Raw genomic sequence first — 24,505 nt, forward strand, 5'->3', positions numbered from 1 at the left:
AAAAGGAACAGCTGGAGGACCAAATTGCAACTCATTAGGTCAATTGGCAATAGGTCATTAACATGACTGGGTATAAAAAGAACATCTTGGAGTGGCAGCGGCTCTCAGAAGTAAAGACGGGAAGAGGATCACCAATCCCCCTAATTCTGCGCCGACAAATAGTGGAGCAATATCAGAAAGGAGTTCGACAGTGTAAAATTGCAAAGAGTTTGAACATATCATCATCTACAGTGCATAATATCATCAAAAGATTCAGAGAATCTGGAAGAATCTCTGTGCATAAGGGTCAAGGCCGGAAAACCAGACTGGGTGCCCATGATCTTCGGGCCCTTAGACGGCACTGCATCACATACAGGCATGCTTCTTTATTGGAAATCACAAAATGGGCTCAGGAATATTTCCAGAGAACGTTATCTGTGAACACAATTCACCGTGCCATCCACTGTTGCCAGCTAAAACTCTATAGTTCAAAGAAGAAGCCGTATCTAAACATGATCCAGAAGCGTAGATGTCTTCTCTGGGCCAAGGCTCATTTAAAATGGACTGTGGCAAAGTGGAAAACTGTTCTGTGGTCAGACGAATCAAAATTTGAAGTTCTTTATGGAAATCAGGGAGAGATGCCGTGTCATTCGGACTAAAGAGGAGAAGGACGACCCAAGTTGTTATCAGCGCTTAGTTCAGAAGTCTGCATCTCTGATGGTATGGGGTTGCATTAGTGCGTGTGGCATGGGCAGCTTACACATCTGGAAAGACACCATCAATGCTGAAAGGTATATCCAGGTTCTAGAGCAACATATGCTCCCATCCAGACGACGTCTCTTTCAGGGAAGACCTTGTATTTTCCAACATGACAATGCCAAACCACATACTGCATCAATTACAGCATCATGGCTGTGTAGAAGAAGGGTCCGGGTACTGAACTGGCCAGCCTGCAGTCCAGATCTTTCACCCATAGAAAACATTTGGCGCATCATAAAACAGAAGATACGACAAAAAAAGACCTAAGACAGTTGAGCAACTAGAATCCTACATTAGACAAGAATGGGTTAACATTCCTATCCCTAAATTTGAGCAACTTGTCTCCTCAGTCCCCAGACGTTTACAGACTGTTGTAAAGAGAAAAGGGGATGTCTCACAGTGGTAAACATGGCCTTGTCCCAACTTTTTTGAGATGTGTTGTTGTCATGAAATTTAAAATCACCTAATTTTTCTCTTTAAATGATACATTTTCTCAGTTTAAACATTTGATATTTCATCTATGTTCTATTCTGAATAAAATATGGAATTTTGAAACTTCCACATCATTGCATTCCATTTTTATTTACAATTTGTACTTTGTCCCAACTTTTTGGAATCAGGGTTGTATGTTGCTACGCAATTATGCCCCGAATTACATAAGGCTGGGCTGAAAATAACTTCAGATCACTCTTAATTTTACTTGTATGCTTGTATTTAGAAGCAGCTTCTTCTTTGGCCCAGCCAGAGGCTTTATATTGTACTGGCTGCTATTACATACTACTGAAACATGGTCCTTACCTTTTCCTCCAGACTCTTGAGAGCTTCCCGGAGGCTGCGGCTGCAGCGTTGCTGGGCCTGGAGGAGCAGGTGCTCGGCTAAACTGCAGATGAGGGGCTGCAACTGGGCCACCATACTCAGGATCTCTCTGGCTTTGGCTGTGTGCTCTGGAGAGTAGTAGATGCACTGATACGCCGTGCTGTAGCTGTGGAGAAGAAATAGATGATGAGCATCCGGCAGGAAAAAAAACAACAACTCTCTTGCACAATTTTAAAGCAGCCACAAAGAAAGAATAACCTTTTTTTTCAAATTAAAAAATGAGTGCAATCACAGTATATAAACACAGAGAAACAAGACTCTGTACAGGTCGTGGAATTGACCTATGGAGGACAGAGCAAAATCAATACAAAGATTGCAGCTCAAAACAGCTATAATTTGATCTAATCATTAGACGCCCACTAGCTTTGTGCACTCGGCCTGCAAATTTATTGCGGTTGAGTTCATAGCGAATTTAAATCACTTAAACAAGTCATATATGACATAAGGTGAAGCAAGACGTCCAGCTGGTTTCCTCATGGTTATCCGTTATGAGCAGATCGAGCAGTTTTGCTGCCAGAAATGCATTAATGATCAGCTTAAAAGGCCACTATTCGTTATGAGCCAAAAGGCAAAGCTTTCAATTTACTGGTCCATCTACATTTCCACCCTCACCTATGGTCACAAGCTATGGTTAGTGACCGAAAGAATGAGATTGCGAATGCAGGCGGTCGAAATGAGTTTTCTCCACAGGGTGGCTGAGCTCTCCCTTAGAGATAGGGTGAGAAGCTCGGTCATTCGGGAGAAACTCAGAGTAGAATCACTGCTCCTCCGCATCGAAAGGAGTCAGCTGAGGTGGTTCGGGCACTTTGTTAGGATGCCCCTGGCGCCTCCCAGGTGAGGTTCTCTGGGCATGTCCCACCAGGAGGAGACCCTGGGGCAGACCCAGGACACGCTGGAGAGATTACACCTCTCGGCTGGCCTGGGAACGCTTCAGTATTCCCCCAGAAGAGCTGGTGGAGGTGGCCAGGGAGAGGGAAGTCTGGGCAGCTGTACTTAGGCTGCTACCCCCAAGACCTGGACCTAGATAAGTGGCAGAAGATGGATGGATGGATGGATGGATGGATATTCTCTAGTTTTCTAGTTCTCCACTGTAGAGTCACAGCATGCTTAGTGTGCACAGCTTTGAAAGTGTTTTACAGAGATCATCTCTAAAATCGTAGAACAGGTTAATTTGTTTCAATTCATCTTCAGCTCACCAAACTGGTGAAAGATCTCAATGTAAAGAAAAAACAAACAAACCAAAAAACAAACCAAACACAACCCCCTCCCCCCCCCCCCCCCCAACCTAAAATATCCAAGCATGATTCCTTTGGTGCAAATGAACCACACGTGATGGTCCATGTTCTCCTGAGATCATATGTTAAAAGTGCTTTATCATATTATTTCAAGCATTTTGTGTAATTCCTGAATGTCTCTATGAAACACATCCATCCATCCATCCATTATCTGTAGCCGCTTATCCTGTTCTCCAGGGTTGCAGGCAAGCTGGAGCCTATCCCAGCTGACTATGGGCGAGAGGCGGGGTACACCCTGGACAAGTTGCCAGGTTATCGCAGGGCTCTATGAAACACATGTGGAGTCCAAAACTTCTCTCTGAAACTATTCCATCATTTGTGTATTTTGAATAAATAACTTTATTCACAAAGTTACAAATACATTTTTAAATGAAAAGTTTTGAAATGAAAGCTGGCTGTGAGTTGGAGAAGCAAAGGAAGTCTTCTTTGCTCCTTCAACTTAGTTGATGTTCCTTAAAACCACACAGTAACTGTCATGAGCAGACATCTTAAAATGATTCATTAATATGTATTCTTAATGAGGGCAGTGGCAGCTCGGTGGTTAAGGCTCTGGGTTACAAATCAGAAGGTCAAGAGGTCAAGCCCCAGCACCGCCAAGTTGCTTCTGTTGGACCCTTGAGTAAGACCCTTAACCCTCTCAGTTCCATTGTACCATGGCTGACCCTAACTTCTTCTGACTCCAACTTCCTAATAAACTGGGATATACAAAGAAAATAATTTCACTGTGCTATAATGTGTATATATAACAAATAAAGTCTTCTTCTTTGACTTGCGGAAGTCCTAAAAGAAGGCTGTTACTCCTCAGCTGAATTTGTACAGGCCTGCGTGATGTACAACATGAAGATGAAGAGGAACTAAACATACAACTGGAAGAAATTTTGGTTGACAGTTTATCAACAGTACCTGGCTGGCAGCATGATTAAATTTGGATGGTTTTCTTGTGACATCAGGTTGAAGATGCTCAGGTAGCTTGCTTATTTATTTATTTATTTATTTATTTAAGATTCCACCATTTTCTCTCTAACTTGATCATCTGCCCATTTCCACCCACAAGGTCGCTCGTTCCTGTCACCCAACAGCTATTAGCCAGTCAGGATGAAGGTTAATGTGTGCTTCTTGTTAAAACATATGATGCCAACAACCGGGCGGCACGGTGGTGTAGTGGTTAGCGCTGTTGCCTCACAGCAAGAAGGTCCGGGTTCGAGCCCCGCGGCCGGCGAGGGCCTTTCTGTGCGGAGTTTGCATGTTCTCCCCGTGTCCACGTGGGTTTCCTCCGGGTGCTCCGGTTTCCCCCACAGTCCAAAGACATGCAGGTTAGGTTAACTGGTGATTCTAAATTGAGCGTAGGTGTGAATGTGAGTGTGAATGGTTGTCTGTGTCTATGTGTCAGCCCTGTGATGACCTGGTGACTTGTCCAGGGTGTACCCCGCCTTTCACCCGTAGTCAGCTGGGATAGGCTCCAGCTTGCTTGCGACCCTGTAGAACAGGATAAAGCGGCTACAGATAATGAGATGAGATGAGATATTCTGTATTATTCCATCCATATTCACTGGATATGAGCAATCACATGCTCTGATTGGCTACTCTACTACTAGGATATCAGCTCATATACCGTGAGTAGAGAAAAACAAAATGGTGGCACGTGTTGCTGAGGATGATATAACAACTCTACTCAAAAACAACCCCCCCCAAAAAATAAAAAAGCAACAAAATATGGGAAAAAAGTATTTGATGGTAAGAGCATATCTTAAAAAAAAAATTCAAGAATTATCACATTTTTCACAAATTGCTACTGTCGTTTCGCAGGTTTGTTTACATTCTAAGCGGAAATTATTTTGTCGGACGTTTTGCATAGTTGTATTTATCGAATTTGCAAAAAATTAAAATAAAAATGTTATGTTTCTTAAAATCCAGTGAATGTGGATAGAATAAAACAGTTATTCCACTCAATCTCGTCGTACATGGCTTATAGCCAACTCAGTGCTATGCGCCTCATCGGCTATCAGTTCATGTACGACTTGATTTCATGGAATAATGGTTAATTATAAACCAATAATTGTTTCTATTTATACAGTGAACCTCGAAAATGTGTTTTGTGATGCTGGAAAAGTACAATACCAGTCAAAAGTCTGCACACCCCTACTCATTCATAGGTTTTTTTTTTTTTTTGTATTTTGTATTTTCTACATTGTAGAACAAATACTGAAGACATCAAAACTATGAAATAACATATGGAACATATATGGAATTATGTGGTAAACAAAAAAAGTTAAAAAAATAAAAAGTTTCATATTTTAGATTCTTCAGCATATCCAGCGTTTACCTTGATGATGCTTTGCACACTATTGGCGTTCTCAAATCAAATCAAAACTTTATTCATCAACATTGCAGACATTGTCTGAATTGAGTTGATTTAACAATTGGTTATACAAAGATGTCAAAAGTTAAAAATATGTACATATTATACAAATTAAAATCAAATATAACACAGAATTTAAGACTGATAAAAACAACAGGACGATTAAAACAATCCAAGTTGATTCAGAAGATAAAAGAGATATGACAGGATCTTGAGGACCAGTTTTGGGGTGACATGGAAGGATTTGAGTAAAATTATTGTATTAATCAGTTCTTGTTCAATATGTCTACTAGATAAGGTATAGCTGAGTTCCTGTGCCTACTGGTGTGACAAAGGGGAGTGTCAAATTTGTTAGAACTGCATGTGTTCTGACCTGTGATATGTTGCCTGAGTGGTGGAAGCCACTCTCAGAACTCTGAGTTCAAAAGAGTTGGAGCGAATTTGGCACAGATGGTGGTGCGTCGACACGCTAGGGAGCAGAGATTCAGCGTGGACAAGGATGTAACATAGTCATTGTATTTGGTCCCGAGGATTATCTTACATGCCCTTTTCTGTACTCGTTCCAGGGAAGCTGATTGTATAGAAGTCGGTGCTGGGTGGCACATGGGTGCAGCATACTCCAAGGAGGGTCGGATATAACCTGTGTAGACTGTTGTCAAGTTGGGAACTGATACTCCAAAACGCTTTAGCTGGTGGAGAATGAAGAGTTTTCTGTTTGCAGATGAGACCATGCTGTCGACTTGCAAGTTCCATTTCAAGTCACACTGTATAGTGAGTCCAAGCACCTTGATGGCTTTCATGATTTCCAGAGTTTGTCCATTAATTAGCAATGGTGCAGGAGTAGGAATAGCTCTCACAAAGCTTACATGTAGGACTTTACATTTCCCAGGATTTAACTTCATTCTGTGTTTTTTGACCCAATCATTCAATTTGTTCAAATTCGGCTGAAGGGAGCAAGGTTGGGTGATACGTCTGACTTGTGCCAGGTTCATGTTGTCAACATATTCCATTGGTTAGTGTAGTTGCGTAACACGTCATCTGTGACTGCCAGGAAAATGATTGTACCTAAGATTGCACCTTGAGCAACCCCACAGGTAAGATAAAGCCAGTCTGAAGTTGTATCTTGGTAGTAGACCCTCTGGCGACGATTGTAAATAAAGCTACATAGCCACTGCAAGATGGAAGGGCGTACTCCCAGGTCTTTCAAACATTGAATAGCTGTTAAATGATCAACTCTATCGAAAGCTTTAGCCAGATCAGTTGTCACAAGAGTGCAGATGGAACTCGGTAGGGAGCTTGATTTGTATAGGAAATCTAGTAGACTCACCAGTGCGTGAATTGTGGATCTTTTTTTTTTCTGCTACTGAACTTGTATGGATCAAGCCTAGGGGAAATGTCCTGAAGGATCCAGTTTCCAGCAAAGCGTTCACAGACCTTTTGATATTTGAACAGTCAGAGATATAGGTCTAAGTTCATCTATATGTGGTGCTGATGATTTAGGTAAAGGGATAAACGTTGGCTTCTTTCCACTGTGGTGGGACCATGCCCTCCTTAAATGACGAGTTGAATAAGTCACAGAGGGGAGTACTGATTTCACATGCAAACTCCTTCAGGATATGAGTAGGAATACCATCAGGGCCAGGACTCTTATAGGGGTTGATTGACTTGAGTTGAAAGTAGACTTCCCAAACTTGAATGACTGGTAGTGGTCCCGGGGCAGATAGGAATGCTGGGAGGGATGATGAGTCCAGTGGTGGTAGTGACTGGGACACATCTGCAAACTTGGCATTGATGGCATTGGTTATCATTGAAAAGTCGTTTTGATCAATGCTCGGTGTGTGGATACAGCTGGGTTTCTTGTTCATGTTACACACTGATTTAATATTATGCCACAACCGGGGGTTGGCTTTCTTGTGACCTTCAACTTTGACCTTGTACTGTAGAAATTGTGTTTTACTTTGCGGATCGCGATTTGCACCTTGTTTCTGTAGAACTTGCTCAGGTCTGAGAGGGGACCAGTCGAGAATGATTTCTGTCTTTGTTTTATTAGGTGCTTAAACATAGGTGTCATCCATGGTTTGTCTTTGGGATGGATTTTCACTATTTTGGTAGGAAAGTGCTCGTTGATGGCAGACATCAGTGTATGATAGAACGCATTGGCCTTTGCCTCTGTTGAGATTGCAGTGAGGACTTCTTCCCAGGGGTGGGTGGTAATCCATCTGCCAAATTCACTGAGGTTTGGCTCACGCATGGGACGGATGAGTTGCCTTGTGCAAGTATTGTGCTTGACTTGAACTTGTGGTTCCCAAAGGACACAATAGTGGTCACTAAGACTGACTGGTGGAAGGATCACAGGTTTCTTGTAACTCGGCTTCATGTTGGAGATGATGAGATCTAAGATGGCGTCACCTCTAGTGTTATTCCGAACCACTTGGGAGAGGTCACTGTCGAGAAGGATATCACGAATATTGAGACGATTAAAGTCACCGAGAAGGGCTAGTCCGATATTTGGGTAGGTTGTTCTGAGTTGGTCCACCGCTGAGATGAGGTGTTCAATGAGGTCTGCCTCGTGCAGAGATTGTGGTGGTGAATAAACTGCACAGACGGCAATGGACGAGAACCTGCGAGTCAGGCGGTGTGGTCATACCTTGATCCAGAGACACTCAAGTTGTTCTAGAACGCTGATTGCAGGGATGAGACAGGATGGTATGTTGTCTCATACGTAAATTGCTACACCATCACCGCAATGATTATTGCGGCATTTTGAGTAGACAGTATATCCGTCAATTGACTGTAGTTCTTGAGGCGTGGAAGGTGAGAACCACGACTCCGAAACCGCCGCAATATCTACATTATTGCCCGATAAAACGGCCTGGAATTCATCTATTTTGTTGACTAAAGATCTTGGAGTTGCAAGTAGGAATGTCGGCACTGATGTAGCACAACTGGGAGAGCAGTTGTTTACAAGTTTGATGCTCATCAAGTTTGCACGGGAAACAAGTGCAGACAACAAAGAAGGGTGATGGAAGTTAATCAGATAATTTCTTCTTCCAACTACAGTTTCAATTTTGCGTAAACAGCTCTTACCCGCTTTTTTCCCTCTCTGCCTTCTTGAGCCCCGGAGTATTTTGTTGTCACATAGGAGTTGTTTCACTTGTGGGCTTGCTGTTGAATGACACTTTTTATGACTCCTCATAAAATCCAAGGAATACCTGAACCACACCCTGGTAGCCACTGTAATTCTCTATATAGGGGACGTCAGCGGTGAAGAACGATTTTCTGCGGTTATATCCATTCAGTACAGCCAAATGTCGACCCAAGCTTGTCCAGACATCTTCCCATACATTTACAATAACATTTACTGACATTCACAGCAGATTAAAAGCTAAAAGAAGCATAAACACGACCACGTCTGAGGAGCTGTTTCTACAATGTGGCAGTCCCTAGAAGCGCCACCTATAGAATTTTTTGTAAACAAAACCAACAACAAAAAAAAAAGAGTTACAAAAATAAAAAGTTTCATATTTTAGATTCTTCAGCGTATCCAGCGTTTACCTTGATGATGCTTTGCACACTATTGGCATTCTCTTAACCAGCTTCATGAGGTAGTCACCTGGAATGCTTTTCAGTTAACAGGTGTCTTGTCAAACGTAAATTAGTGGATGAGTTTCTTACCTTCTTAATGCGTTTGAGATCTCATCTCATCTCATTATCTCTAGCCGCTTTATCCTGTTCTACAGGGTCGCAGGCAAGCTGGAGCCTATCCCAGCTGACTATGGGCGAAAGGCGGGGTACACCCTGGACAAGTCGCCAGGTCATCACAGGGCTGACACATAGACAACCATTCACACTCACATTCACACCTACGGTCAATTTAGAGTCACCAGTTAACCTAACCTGCATGTCTTTGGACTGTGGGGGAAACCGGAGCACCCAGAGGAAACCCACACGGACACGGGGAGAACATGGAAACTCCGCACAGAAAGGCTCTCGCCGGCCACGGGGCTCGAACCCAGACCTTCTTGCTGTGAGGCGACAGCGCTAACCACTACACCACCGTGCCGCCCCGCGTTTGAGATCAAATAGTAAATAATAAACATACAGTAACTAGCCCGATTCCACAGCACAACTCTAATAATCTGTATATTACGTCAAGAACCACTCAACTAAGCAAAGAGAAACGGCATCCATCATTACTTTAAGACATTAAGTGACTTTTAATTAATAAAGATAAAGAAAAAGCATTGAATTAGAAGGTGTCCAAACTTTGGACTGGTACTCTATATGCTCTCAAGATACATGCAACAAATAAAATGTTAACATTTTCCTATAACATACAGTCTTGTCCTGACCTTGGATTAAAATGACAAGCCAAATAATATTTATCAAAGTCCTATGCCTAAAACTGTCCAAAAATCAAGCCATAAAACAGCCTTTAGATGAAAAACGTCATATCTATCAAACACTGGCACATTCATTAGCTTGTAAATAGCTTCCTGTTCCCATTATTACAAAGACTTTGAAAACTGCACAAGGCTGTTTGCTTTGAAAAGGCGACTCCATATGCTGGACACAAACTCGATCTAGCTTCTGTAATAAAAAGCCAAATTAGTCTGTGATTCAGCTCGTCCTGGAAGCATTTCGAGTTCTACATGTTTCCAACACACCTGATCCAGGTCGAAAGGGGAATGCTAATGAGCTGATGAGTTAGATCAGGTGTGTGAGGTGGAGAAGAAACTCAACACAATCCAAGGTTGCGGAGTGGTGTAATCTTGATCTGGAGAAAACAACGATCAGGACAACATACCGTCTGAGACTTAGTGATGGCAGAGCAGAGACAAAACCTGAGGCTTTGGCAGAGGAAGGGCACATCTAATCATCAGAGTCTTTATTAACCAAGTTGGATCAAGGAACTATAACTAAATGCTGTGGGAAAGAAAACGGAAATTAACTGCCTCAATCTCGAGATGCTGTGGAAACCAAAATCCATCCAAAAGTCAATTATAAAGCTGAACTACTGAAAACTTCTTTTTTTTTCTCCCAAGACAATTATGCACTCAAAGTTATTTTTGGATGGAAATGCTACTCTGTAAAACCTGTGGGGGTGTTAGAAGCTTCCAGAGTAAATTAGCTCCTGTTTCTGAGCTGCGTTAATCCACCACACAGAGCAAGACAGCAGCCTTCAGGGGGGCAGAAACAGCGGAAAGGTAAATGTCTGCTGTGGGTGATCATAAATCATCAATGAGAATGAACAATGACAGTAAACAGACCGAGGGAAGCGCAAAAGCCCCTAAGTGTAATTAAGCTCCAGTCTCCGGTGTAAGTTTAATTAATAGAGGAGAAACCCAGAGAAGTATAGAAGCATGCTCTTTGGTTTGCCGCTAGCATCCAGCAGGGATCAACCTGAACTTAATCACTAATCCGAGGCCCGTGCTTATGTTTGTCCCCTCAACTTTAGTGATACTACTGCAGCTCGAAAACTGCAAACTGCTTTCTCTGACACAGCTTCTCATGCACAAGGACGTACAGTTGCGGTCAGAAGTTTACATGCAGTGACATGAATGTCAGCTTGGTTATGTATGTCATGGCAATATTTGGGCTTTCAGTAATTTCTTTGAACTGTTCTTTTTCTGTGGCAGAATGATTGTACAGCATACATCTTTAATAAAAAAAAACCACTATAATTTGGTGCACAAGTTTTAATTTTTTGGGGTTTTCTGAAATCAGCACAGGGTCAAAATTATACATACAGCACACCTAATATTTGTGTAAAATGTCTCTTCGCAAGATTCACCTTGACCAAACATTTTTGTTTACCATGAACAAGCTTGTGGCAGAATTCTGGTTGGATATTTCATGACTCTTCATGGTAGAATCGGTAGAGTTCAATTAAATTTGTTTTTTTTTCTTGGTACGGACTCCACTTATAAGCACCGTCCATATATTTTCAATAGGGTTGATGTCAGGGCTTGTTTTAAGCTTAATGCTAGCCTGCTTTATCCTCCACAACCAGCTCTGATGCGTGTTTGGGTTGATTGTCCTGTTGTAAGTCCCAAGTGGTGTTCAAGTTTCTGATGGTTTATGCTGAAGAATTCTGAGGTAGTCCTCCTTCTTCATTATTCCATCCACTTTGTGCAACGAACCAGTTACACTGGCAGTAAAACCGCCCCAGAGCACGATGATCCTACCACCACCACCAGCTGGTACAGTGTCCCTCTGTACATGGTGGTCATTGTGGCCAAACAACTCAATCTTTGTCTTATCTGACCATACAGCTGTCCTCCAGAAGGCTTTTTCTTTGTCTGTGTGGTCAGCTTCAAACTTTAGTTAAGCTTGAAGGTGTCAATTTTGGAGCAGGGGGTTATTTCTTGGATAACAGCCTCTTAGTCCATGGTGATGTAAAACTCACTGAACTGTAGACAGTGATCCATCAGCTTCCAGTTCATGGCAGGGCTATGCCATGGTGGTTCCCAGGGTGTTCCTGACCATCCAAACCAATTTCCTTTCAGCTGAGGGTGACAGTTTGGGTTTTCTTGAAGCAAAGTGGTTTGGCAAAGTGACTACACCTCACGATAACTTGCATACAGTTGTTTAAACTGATCTTGGAATTTGCAGTTGTTAGAAATGGCTCCAAGAGACAATCTGGAGTTGTGTACATCTGTGATCCTCTTTCTCAGATCTGCACTGAGCTCCTTGGACTTTCCCATTGTTTTGTGTGTTGGTCAATCCAATGAGTGCTGTAAACAAACCCCATTTTATGAAGGCACAGAGAAGCTACCAGCTGTAGTCAATCATGATCACTAACAGGAAGTTAAGAGACCTCGGCCTTGTCAAGATAAGAGACATTTTGGAAGTTTCAGCACCTCTGAATTAATAATCTACCGGTAAGTGAGCGTATGTACATTTTTGACCCTGTATGTCTAATTATGACCATGTGTTGATTTCAGAAAACCCAAAGAAAATTAAAACTTGTGCACAGAAAAAGAACAGTTCAAAGAAATTACTGAAAGTCCAACTATTGCCATGACATTCATATCCAAGATGGCATTCATGTCACTGTATGTAAACTTCTGACCACAACTGTAGCTTTGTCTGGACAGAAAGTGACAAAAGCATGTATTCCAACATACTTTCACATACTTCCTTTCTCTTCTATTTCATTACACACACACAAAGACAAATACATGGACAAAATGTTTCAGGGAAGTTGCTGTGTACACAGACTTCACTCCAGCCTCCTTCACTGTTCCGTATCATCACGGCCCGTTTCACCATCTGACACCTGCAGAAGAACTGCTTAATGATTCAAAGTGGATGCTAAAAGATAGATTAGTCGCGTTCTGCCATTTAGGTCATGCCTACAGCTTCAATTAAACACAAATAAAGTTAGGAATAAAAGGCTCTCAGGCTATGCACAGTGCCAGTGATGCGATTCCTTAATGAGGCTTAAATGGCTCAGTTCAGCATAGAAGAACCTCAAAATGGATATTATAAGGGCTGCACAGTGAATCATATTTAATTCCTGGATTACATTTTTGGCTTCTTCAATGAATCAGATATAGTTTCATTTATGGTTTCAAGTTCCAGTTAATTACAACCTCCCTGTTTATAAGCCTGTCTTTTTGGTTACGTACTGTTAAAGGAAATATCTTGCAAATAAACAAATTGAGCCAAAAGTCAGTCTTTATGTCTGTCCTTTATAAAAAAGCTGCATTTTGAATTTGTTCTTAATGATATAACGACTAAAGTGATGAAAATAGACGGGACTATTTTTTGTCAGGGAGGCCGCCGTAACTCCATCATGCGTGAGGTCATTTTCCGCGAGCACAGCGGAGGTGTACAAGTGCATGCTATACTAGTGTCAGCGGGGCAAAATATTCTGTCAGGGATGGTTGGAGATGGATGTAAGTGCAGCAGATCTTTATTATAAAGAAAAGTCCAAACAGGCAAACAGTCCAAATCAGCAGGTGTATATCGTGAACTGTAAAACAGGCAAAAGGTCGAGCAAGACACAAACAGAATATCGTAGACAGAAGCAGGGTCAAAAACGAGGAACAGGAATCAGAAACCAGGAAATTAGTCAGGAAACAAGGCTTGGTAATGTGTCACAACAACGCAATACTTCGCAAAGCAAGTCTGCATTCTGAGTCCTTATATAGGCGTGCTGATTGCACCTTAATCCTGTGTAGGTGTGTGTCATTCGCAGCATGCGTGCGAGTCAGTTCGGAGCGCGCCCGAGAGTCCGTCTGTTGTGACAATTAGACTATAGTATAATATTATGGTCTAGCATGACTTCTCAGTCAATTTGTTTGCATTTCTCCACAAAAATTATGGCAATGCAGTACTAGAAAAGGAATCAAACTAAAGTAGTGGCTAATTTATTGCCTGTTTATTAAAAAAAATACTTGCTTATCTTCCATCCATTTGGTGCATGACACTGTATGCTGTCATGCGGAATCCTACATCACGCAGCGCCACCCTTGTTTTCGTCTCCTAATACATCCATGCATCTGGCTAATCCAGTATGCCCGCACCCGGGGAAGTAGCCCAACTGACTGATGTTACAACTTTAACATGTTTTTTAAACTAAAGTCCGCTTAATTATTTTTATCTAGAACATCCTGTATTAATGTATAATGATGGCATTTCATAACCCTGTAATTTCAAAATTTCCTGGTTAATCACTTTAAGTTGTTCGGAATAATTAATAAAATACTATACGTAGAGTTACTGTTACAACTCCAGAGTTGATTATTTTCCAATAACAGTGTGTCTGAAACATATCTGTGAAGATACTCAGTCATCCAGGTACATAGTAATCTGTGGTTGGTAGAAGAGAGCAACTGGACTTGCTTGAAAAGTCTTGAAGACGTTTCGCCTCTCGTCCGAAAGGCATCCTCAGTTCTGTCTGTCTAACAGGGAGTATCAAGTATTTATCCTCTCATGGATCATCATAGAATCCGAATCTTCAAGACTTTTCAAGCAAGTCCAGTTGCTCTCTTCTACCAACCACAGATTACTATGTACCTGGATGACTGAGTATCTTCACAGATATGTTTCTACGCACTTTGGGATGAGTTCCCTTCGACTGGTGCGGGAGTATGAGAGGACTTCCAGAAAACTGGCAGACATCTTAGCCAGAGAGGATCGTTCATTTTTGTCAACCTGGAACGACCATCACTGAACAGAGGTGGGTGTCTATGACATCTATCAGCCACCTACAATGCAGCCATCAGCATTCTGATTCGGATTCTATGATGATCCATGAGAGGATAAATACTTGATACTCCCTATTAGACAGACAGAACTGAGGATGCCTTTCGGACGAGAGGCGAAACGTCTTCAAGACTTTTCAAGCAAGTCCAGTTGCTCTCTTTTACCAACCACAGATTAGTGTGTCTGAAAGTGTTTTCTTCCTCTTATACCATAGCGATGACATTTACAGCAATGACGTTCGCAGCCATGACGTTGGTTTATTTATTTATTAAAGACTTGCACATCATGCTTTTTTTATATACTGCCCATCCAAAAAAAAAAAGTCACACACTCCAACATTCTATTGCACCTCCTTTAGCTTTGATTATGGCACACATTCACCATGGTATTGGTTCAACAACCCGATACAACATCACGATATTTACTTCCATCAACAGTTGCATTAATTACTTTTTGCTGAGATCTTGACAACTAGGGAATCAAACCACTCTGTAAAGTCTTCTCCAGCATCCAAAAGACTTTCAGTAGGGTAAAGGTCAGGACTCTGTGGTGACCAATTAATGTACGAAAGTGTTTCATCATGCTTCTTGAACTACTGTTTCACAAGCTGAGCCCTAATTGTATGCACGTGTCATCAGGGAAGAAAAAAAATCTATTGATGTAATAATAACCTGGTAATTCAGTACATTCAGGTCATCAGCTGACTTCAGTTTATTGCCCGATAACATTGCTGAGCCTCGACTTGACCAACTGAAGCAACCACAGATCATCACACTGTCTCCAAAGGCTTGTACAGTGGCCACTATGCATGATGGGTGCATCACTTCATGCTCTTCCCTGACACGCCCATCACTCTGGAATAGGGTCAATCTGGACTCCTCAGACCACATGACCTTCTTCTATTGCTCTGAAGTCCAATCTTTATGCTCCCTAGCAAATTAAATCCTTTTCTCTTGATTAGTCTCACTATCCAGTGATTTTTTTTTAATGACCACACAGCTGTTTAGTCCCAATCCTGTGAGTTCTCATCACATGGAGTGTGCACAAATGCTCTTACTTTCATTATTAAACAGAGCCGTGAGTTCTTCTGTCGATTTTTTATGATTTGATTTCACCAAGCGTTTAAGTGATCTCTGATCAGAGTCAGTCAAGATTTTTTTGACCACATTTCTTCTGCAAAGTTGATGCTTCATCACTATCCTTCCAGGTTTTAATAATGTGTTGGACAGTTCTTAATACAATTCCAGTCATTTCAGTAATCCCCTTAGTTGTTTTCTTGGCTTGATGCAGGCTAATAATTTAACTCTTCAGAAACACAGTAACATCTTTTCCATGACTACATGATACATCTTCTGACATGGTTGTTTAAGAAATGAGAAGCTACTCACTGCATCAGTTAGGGTTAAAAGACCTGTTGCCAGCTGAAACATATTAATCACTGCAGAAATGATCCAGTCAAAGGCTCTTAACTATATGCTTATTTAAATCCAAACGGCATTTTATTTTATTTTTTGCCAGGCAGTGTAGATCCGTTTAATGTTGTAGAATGTGCACAAAACAAGTTTGTTCCTGTTATCACTAGCACTGTAACAGCTATAAACAGTCATTCCCTCATCAGCCTCTTTTTTCTCTTTTGAAGTTACGAGATAAGCAGTTTTTAATAAATATAATAATAATAATAATAATAATAATAATAATAAACAGGGGCGGCATGGCGGTGTAGTGGTTAGCGCTGTCGCCTCACAGCAAGAAGGTCCGGGTTCGAGCGCCGTGGCCGGCGAGGGCCTTTCTGTGCAGAGTTTGCATGTTCTCCCCGTGTCCGCGTGGGTTTCCTCCGGGTGCTCCGGTTTCCCCCACAGTCCAAAGACATGCAGGTTAGGTTAACTGGTGACTCTAAATTGACCGTGAGTGTGAATGGTTGTCTGTGTCTATGTGTCAGCCCTGTGATGACCTGGTGACTTGTCCAGGGTGTACCCCGCCTTTCGCCCATAGTCAGCTGGGATAGGCTCCAGCTTGCCTGCGACCTTGTAGAACAGGATAAAGCGGCTAGAGATAATGAGATGAGATAATAAACAGCTCGTAATAAGCAGCTTTTCATGTTACCAAGAAACTATAAAGTGCAACATCCTGAAAACTTTCCCCTGTCAGAAAAGTTACAGCTTTACCTCTGACTGCTACAAAACACTGACACTAGACCACTGGTGAACCGTTACTATTCGAGCTGGGACTTCAGCTCAGCCATAACTGAATGAAAAAATACTATATCGAGCGTGCAGTGTGGAAGAAGAGTCTGGAGACAGAAATCTTAGTTTCTCGGTCGTTAGCCTGTGCTACTTGCTCTTGAGCACTGTCTTGACCGTTTTATTAGCATTCGTTAACACTACTGATGAACGCTACACTGGCTGGAAGGTGACTTCACTGCTGCACTGATGGCACTGACTCACGGTTAAACTCGCATTCGCCTTCGAGAAGGCCTAGGGTGATAAGTTTTTGGTTCCTCCCACTATAAATCAAAATCTGATTGGTTAATTCATCTGTCACTTCCTACATAAACACACACTGCCATGGCCTTCTGTCCTGGCAATGAAGTCCTAACCAATGAGTGAGCCAGCTCTAAACTCTTCTCAGCCTAGAGACAACAAACAAAAAAAACTCATTGGATAACTCGATTTTAACCTCCTAAGGCCCAAGCTGTTTTTTTACATGCATTTTTTATTTCTCTTTGCTATTTGGGCTTATTAGAACCTGATTAGAATAAAAACTAAGCATCATCTTTTGATAAGATGTACTTTTAGAGAAAAAGTATGTCCACATATGTGGATTCTTGTTCCGAATTTCCATAAAGTGCTGTCAGCGCATGTGACCACTAAGCCCTAGGAGGTTAATGTTTTCAGGACAGTAACCCTTTCATTTCTGAAGCAAATTTGATAGAAAATGAGGCCGAATTAGAAGAAAATGATTATCATGAAATTATGAAAGAATGAAAGTAATTCAAGAATGAAAGACATTAAATATCTCATCTCATCTCATCTCATTATCTCTAGCCGCTTTATCCTGTTCTACAGGGTCGCAGGCAAGCTGGAGCCTATCCCAGCTGACTACGGGCGAAAGGCGGGGTACACCCTGGACAAGTCGCCAGGTCATCACAGGGCTGACACATAGACACAGACAACCATTCACACTCACATTCACACCTACGGTCAATTTAGAGTCACCAGTTAACCTAACCTGCATGTCTTTGGACTGTGGGGGAAACCGGAGCACCCGGAGGAAACCCACGCGGACACGGGGAGGACATTAAATATAACATTTGAAATGCTGATATGTTTGGGCCTTCTCTGAAGGCCGAGAAGGCCCTGACAGTTCCCCTCTGCACTAGACACTGTCAAATAAACATCTTCTGACAGAAAACTTCAACAACTGTACATTTGTAATCTGTACATTAAAAGTTCATACTGCATAAGATGTTAGTATAGAAACAATAATTTATTACAATAAGCACATAAACCTGTGATCTGAATTATAGTCAGCACGACTGTCAGAGCTGCTGTTTGATAATATTAATCTTCTAAATAAACCTTCTGACCAATCGAAATCGTAAATTCAAGAGCGCTGTGGTGTGAATTATGAGTCAATATGCAAAATACAGATATAATGGATACTTTCCAAACACCACTCTGCCTGCACCATTATGGATGGAGATGATTATTTAGGCAGCATTACTCCAGATAAAGTATCTCAGGAGATAAAATATTCCTGAAAAAAAGTTGAAAACATTAAGACTGATGGCTTCTAAAGGTCCTGATATTGGACAAATCTGAAGGAGCAGTATATGGATCCTTCTTAATGAGGGCCTGCATTTCACTTCACCAGACAAGCCTAAAACATACACGGTACAAGAGCAGTCAAAAGTTTGTACACCCCTACTCATTCATAGGTGTTTCTGAATTTTGACTATTTTCTACAATACTGAAGACATCAAAACTGTGAAATAACATATGGAACATGTATATTTGGAAGCATATGGTAAACAAAAAAAGTGTAAAAAAAACCTAAATATGTTTGATATTTTAGATTCTGCAAAGTAGCCACCGTTTACCTTGATGACGCTTTGAACACTATTGGCGTTATCTTAACCAGCTTCATGAGGTCGTCACCTGGAATGCTTTTCAGTTAACAGGTGTCTCATCAAAAGTTAATTAGTGGATGAGTTTCTTGCCTTTTTAATGTGTTTGAGATCAAACAGTAAACAGTAAATAATAAAAATACAGTAAATAGCCCAATTCCACACCACAACCGTAGTAATCCATGTTATGTCAGGAACCGCTCAACTAAGTAAAGAGAAACGACATCCATCATTACTTTAAGACATGAAGTGACTTTTAATTAATAAAAATAAAGAAAATCACTGAATTAGAAGGTGTCCAAACTTTTGTCTGGTACTGTAAATTGATAAATAATGAACACAAGGCTGTCACTTTGACTATTTTATTTATATATATATATATATATATATATATATATATATATATATATATATATATATATAATTTTTTTTTTAAATTACAAATGCTATGGTTTCTTGGAAACCATGATGGCAGGGGCGCAGATACATTTTTTGAACTGGGGGGGACAAAGCTGCCAGCAAACCACCCCCACCCCCACCCCCAACATGTGTTGTGCGAGGAATATACTCTGATGCCCTCAGGGCAGCTAAGACAAAAAAACCATCACTCCTTCATCCCTGCAACCGTTAGCTTAGGCCTACTAATAAATAAAGAGTAGGAATAGAGCACACCTGTGATGTCTGGTGCTCTCATGTGCTATTTACCACTGACACGACAGGATGTCATGTGGGTTGTGTGTGTGTGTGTGTGTGTGTGTGTGTGTGTGTGTGTGTGTGTGTGTGTTAAACTGTTAAACATAGCGAGAGGCTGGGCTACGTGTGCGTGTGTGTGTAAAGTGTAAACCAGTAGCCTGGGCCCGCCCATCCTAAGCGTGACGCAACACGAGGGCCTGTTGCGAGCTAGTCTGGCCAGGCAAGCTATCTCCAGCATTTCCAAGCTCCGGAAAAATCGGGAGCCAATCAACTTTGAGCATCTCCAATGGCCCTGGGTAGAGGCGTGTTCAAGGCAGTGACGTAGTAGAACTGCGACCGGAAGCCATAGATTGTTTACAGAATCATGCTGTATTGAAAGCATTCAACGGGAAGTTCTCATTGAAAACGGAGCAAAGAGCAGCCCTGGAGGTATTTATTGAAAGGAAGGACGTTTTCGCCTTGCTCCCGACCGGCTTCGGTAAGAGTTTAATCTACCAGTTAGCCCCGCTAGTAGCCAAATCAATGGGGCTCAGCGAGAATCCTATCGTCGCGTCACATACGTCAGAGGAAAGAGTGATGTGATTGGTTTAAGCTTCGTCACAGCCTTTTCTGGCTTCGACCAGTAGCAAACTGAGGCATTTCAGGGAGGTGGGTCAACCACGCGCTTTGGTAAACGGTTGGGCTGAATATCTTGGCCAGACCAATAGCTCGTAGAGCTTTGCAGTCGCGTTAGCCAGACTAGTAAACCAGTGCATCCTGACTTTCTAACTATGCCTGTGTGTTGCGTGAGTGGCAGTCAGTCAACAACTCTTCGCAAAGTTTCCTTATGAGACAATATGCTCGCTGAAATTATGGCACGGAACGCCAGATTAAACATTAAAACTGCCTTCTGAGCACTGTATCTACAGGCTACCACCGAAAGAAGGAGGCTACCAGAAAGGCATCTCTACTCCGTACGATTTTATTTTCACTACAACATTACTTTGAACAGACTATCAAAAAATTGCAAGGGGATATGATAAAGTAAGGCACAGTTTACTTACAGTCGTTGTTTTTTGAAAAAACGATGCAATCATTTTCTGCCTTTTCGGTTTGGCACCCTTCATCATGCCATGTTGGGGTCCTGAACTAGGAGCTGTCCCCGATATGCCTGTCAAACTTGTTGTGGGTAACCATAGCAACCAAGCTCGAGCTCGCAACCTGTGCAGTCTGCGCAGCTCAACCAACTGAATATCAGTCTTTGTTTTGTTTTATATGAGTTGTTGCAACTATGTATGTACTGCTGTGCACCTCATTAAACCGAATGGTAATTAGTCTTTTGATTTTTCCGTGAGGTTTGCCTTATGCAAAGAAAGACAGCATAGACGTTTTTTCCTCCCTATAAGTGGGGGGGACCGAACGAGGTGAATTTAAATCTGGGTGGGACGAATCCCACCCATCCCACCCTCTATCTGCGCCCGTGCATGATCGAACATTTAAAGAATTTTTTTTTTTTTTAATTATGGCCAGGTTCTTGACTGAACTGATAATCACATCATCAGTTTTTCTTTGGCTAATCAGACACAAGGTACACCACCACACTTGCTGGCGCAGTTGTGGGTTAGATGCCTTGCTCAAGGGCACTTGAGCCAATCCTGCTGGTTCAGGGAACTGAACTAGTGACCTTTCGGTCCCAAAGCTGTTTCTCTAACCATTTGGCCATGGCTTCCCCAATTATTATTATAAATAATAATAATAATAATAATAAGAAGAAGAAGAAGAAGAAGAAGCCATGGCCTAAAGGTTCGAGAAGCAGCTTTGGGACCAAAAGGTTGCCGGTTTGATTCCCTGGACCAGCAAGAATAGCGGAAGTGCCCTTGAGCAAGGCATCTCCCTGGGCTGCCCACTGCTGTGGGTATGTCAGGGTCCTGTTGCATGTTGCTCTGGATGAGAGCATCTGCTAAACGCCTCTAATGTAACGTAATAATAATAACAAGTAGTTAAATTTCTATAGCGCCTTTCAATATCCTAAGGTCACTTTACAAGGGGGGGGGGGGGACTAAGCAGGAAGAGAAGTTTATGGAAGCAATGTCTTCAATTGAGATTTGAAAGTAGAGAAAGAAGAGCAGCCACAGAGAGATTGAGGAAGAGAATTAAAGACTTTAGGGGCAATGGGGCAGAGTTTAGGGGCAATAAAGGACCCCCCCCCCCCCCCCCCCATATGGTGGAAAGTCTGGTGCGTAAAACAGCAAGTAGGTTGTTGCTTGAATATTATCCCATGTGTTTAATTTGCATCTACCTGTGCTATATTTAACATTTAAAAACATTCAATAGTGTGATTATTTTTTCCCTTTTCTGAGTGTTGCAGCTTCTCTGTTCTTTGAGTGAGAGAGATGTGTTTTTTCCTCATGAAGGTAGACTCCTCTGGGCAGCCGTGGATTGTCAGTTTGCCATTTGGCACCAAGGTCATTTCCCCCATCCTCTATGTTAGCAACGGCAATACAATACAAAATAACTATTGCGAAATGTTTCTGGGCCTTTTAATTATGGGCAGTTGCACTATAGCCAATTAGCTGTCTATTACAGGTGTTATGTAGCCAAAAAGTCAAAGTCCTTTTTGTGCCAGCACCTGGTATTGCCAAGCAGTCTCCCATTCAAGTACTAATCAGGCCCTTAAGGCATACCAGGAAGCACTGATCTCCGTTTCTATAGCTCTCAGGCTCTTGCATAGCTATGGTTACTGGGGGGTAGTCCTTTTGGTACCTATAAGAGTTTGACTCCCTACTTACAATCTGTATTGTAACATTCCACGTTTATGGTGGTCTTTGGTATGACCTGAACACAAGTAGAACTCATGATCTCCTGGTTGAGAGGCGGACACGCTAACCACTAGGCTGACCCCTGGGGGGGCACCCCCAAAAAACGTAGGAGCTAGTTGGGGGGAACAAGGACTCAAAGTGTTTTGTAGATGGCAGGAGAAATTTCATCTGGCTTTTTCAGTGAGAATAGTCTGTCTGCAACTTGCACATAAGGAATAAAGAAATGATATGTCACTTAAACGGTAAGTTAAAAGATTTTGGGAAGAATCATAACATACTTGTTCCTTGTTCCTGACCTGGCTGATGAGCTATTTTCAATTATCATGATTTGATACTGAGCAAAATAATTGTGATTATACTGTGCTTTTAGCCATCATTGTGCAAGCTCTAATGGATAACGAAGGGTTTTGACTCCACTGGCTCACTGAAGCTGTGCTGTAGCATATTATACTGTGGAAGTGGTGAAGATGGAAGGGGATATTACAGGTGACAAAATGAATTGGTAATGTGGTCCCTGTCCCCCTTTTATTTCCAACCCCCTGCTCAAACTGTGCCCCAGGGAACAAAGAACGACAGCCATTTCATTGTCCTCTCTGCAGCACCTCTTTATGCTCTCAACACCTTACTCCTTTGCTTTTGATTTTGTCCATCCAGCACGTCTTTGATGAATTAATGGAGCATTAAATGGCCACGTTTCTCATGTCACTGTTCGGCTAGCTTTTAATCAAATCCAATCGTCAAAGTGTCACCAGACAAAGCTGGGGTGGACAAGAGATACTGAATAGGGAAATGTGTCAGTGTATAAGTATGTGTGTGTTTAATGGTCACAGGCTGGTTCCTACTTAGGAAAGGAGAAACAAAAGAACAACAACAAAAAAAAAACCCAAAACGCTATGCCAAGTGGATAAAACGAGGAAAAGAAGAACTCTTTAAAATAATAATTTACCGAAAACCGTCTGAAGAGACAGTAAGTTACCAAGGAAGACCATTAAAATAATAATAATGACAGCATTGCTGTGAGGTTAACCACAAAAGCATTAAAATGGATTTGATTTCCAAGAGACATGCTATTTGATTTTAGGCAAGTGTTTGAGGCTCGAGGAGGCTTACTTGGCCAGTGAGGCAGAAAATTGGAAACTTTAAGCTACACTGAGTCATTAACTAAGTCAAATACGAAACAAAACCATCACCATATCTGCCGGATTAGTCCTCAATGTAATCTCTCTTTCAGCAAAACTGATTTCAATTCAGTGAACCCGAAAAAGTACACTCCTTCTTATCAGTGACTTGCGCAGCTGATAAACTAACCATCTTCCCAACTGACCTCTGTGCTGAAAGTGCTTTTGTGAGTCAAAATTTTCTTGTATTAAGTGCACTTTAGGAACTTCACCCACGGGTGCACTCGAAAAACTTCACACGGAGTTCATACAGACACTTCAAAACGAAATGTCAGGCCTTTTGAGAACTTTACAAGCGCTTCATTTGTTCAGGTTTCAAGGACTACACAAGAGATCAGGAACAAGCTCATTTGTTCATCATTTAGTGATGCTTTACAACTTTTAAAATTATGTAATTAATGTTTTCCCTGGGTGGCATGGTGGTGTAGTGGTTAGCGCTGTTGCCTCACAGCAAGAAGGTCCGGGTTCGAGCCCCGTGGCCGGCGAGGGCCTTTCTGTGTGGAGTTTGCATGTTCTCCCCGTGTCCGCGTGGGTTTCCTCCGGGTGCTCTGGTTTCCCTCACAGTCCAAAGACATGCAGGTTAGGTTAACTGGTGACTCTAAATTGACCGTAGGTGTGAATCTGAGTGTGAATGGTTGTCTGTGTCTATGTGTCAGCCCTGTGATGACCTGGCGACTTGTCCAGGGTGTACCCTGCCTTTCGCCCGTAGTCAGCTGGGATAGGCTCCAGCTTGCCTGCGACCCTGTAGAACAGGATAAAGCGGCTAGAGATAATGAGATGAGATGAGATGTTTTCCCTTACGCAAAGCCAGAACATTTTCATTTTTTCAAGCCAAGCTGAATTAAACTCAGATAGTTTAAGAAGCATAGATTATTTTGTTGTTTATTCAGGTAACGGGGTGGCACGATGGTGTAGTAGTTAGCTCTGTCGCCTCACAGCAAGAAAGCTCTGGGTTCGAGCCCAATGGCTGACAGGGTCCTTTCTGTGTGGAGTTTGCATATTCTCCCTGTGTCTGTGTGGGTTTCCTTCAGGTGCTCCGGTTTCCCCCACAGTCCAAAAGCATGCGGTTAGGTTAACATGGAGCGGCTTTGGGCTGAAGTGCCCTTGGGCAAGGCACCAAACCCCTAACTGCTCCCCGGGCGCTGTAGCATAGCTGCCCACTGTTCTGGGTATACGTGTGTACTCATTGCTCACTTGTGTGTGTGCATGCTTGTGTTCACTGCTTC

General features: G+C 42.1%; 1 protein-coding gene across 8 annotated transcripts in view; it reads right to left on the bottom strand.

Annotated features, from left to right (window-relative positions):
* The window catches only part of inpp4b (inositol polyphosphate-4-phosphatase type II B), a 538,055-nt gene that overhangs the window by 147,564 nt on the left and 365,986 nt on the right, over positions 1–24,505 (bottom strand). For all 8 annotated transcript variants that reach the window (XM_060926513.1, XM_060926515.1, XM_060926511.1 and 5 more), the window contains one exon: positions 1,537–1,720. In XM_060926513.1, coding sequence (XP_060782496.1) covers positions 1,537–1,720 — 184 coding nt within the window. The remainder of the gene's footprint in view (positions 1–1,536; positions 1,721–24,505) is intronic.

Source organism: Neoarius graeffei, chromosome 7 (assembly GCF_027579695.1).
Source record: "Neoarius graeffei isolate fNeoGra1 chromosome 7, fNeoGra1.pri, whole genome shotgun sequence".
In the NCBI taxonomy this organism is placed as follows: domain Eukaryota; kingdom Metazoa; phylum Chordata; class Actinopteri; order Siluriformes; family Ariidae; genus Neoarius; species Neoarius graeffei.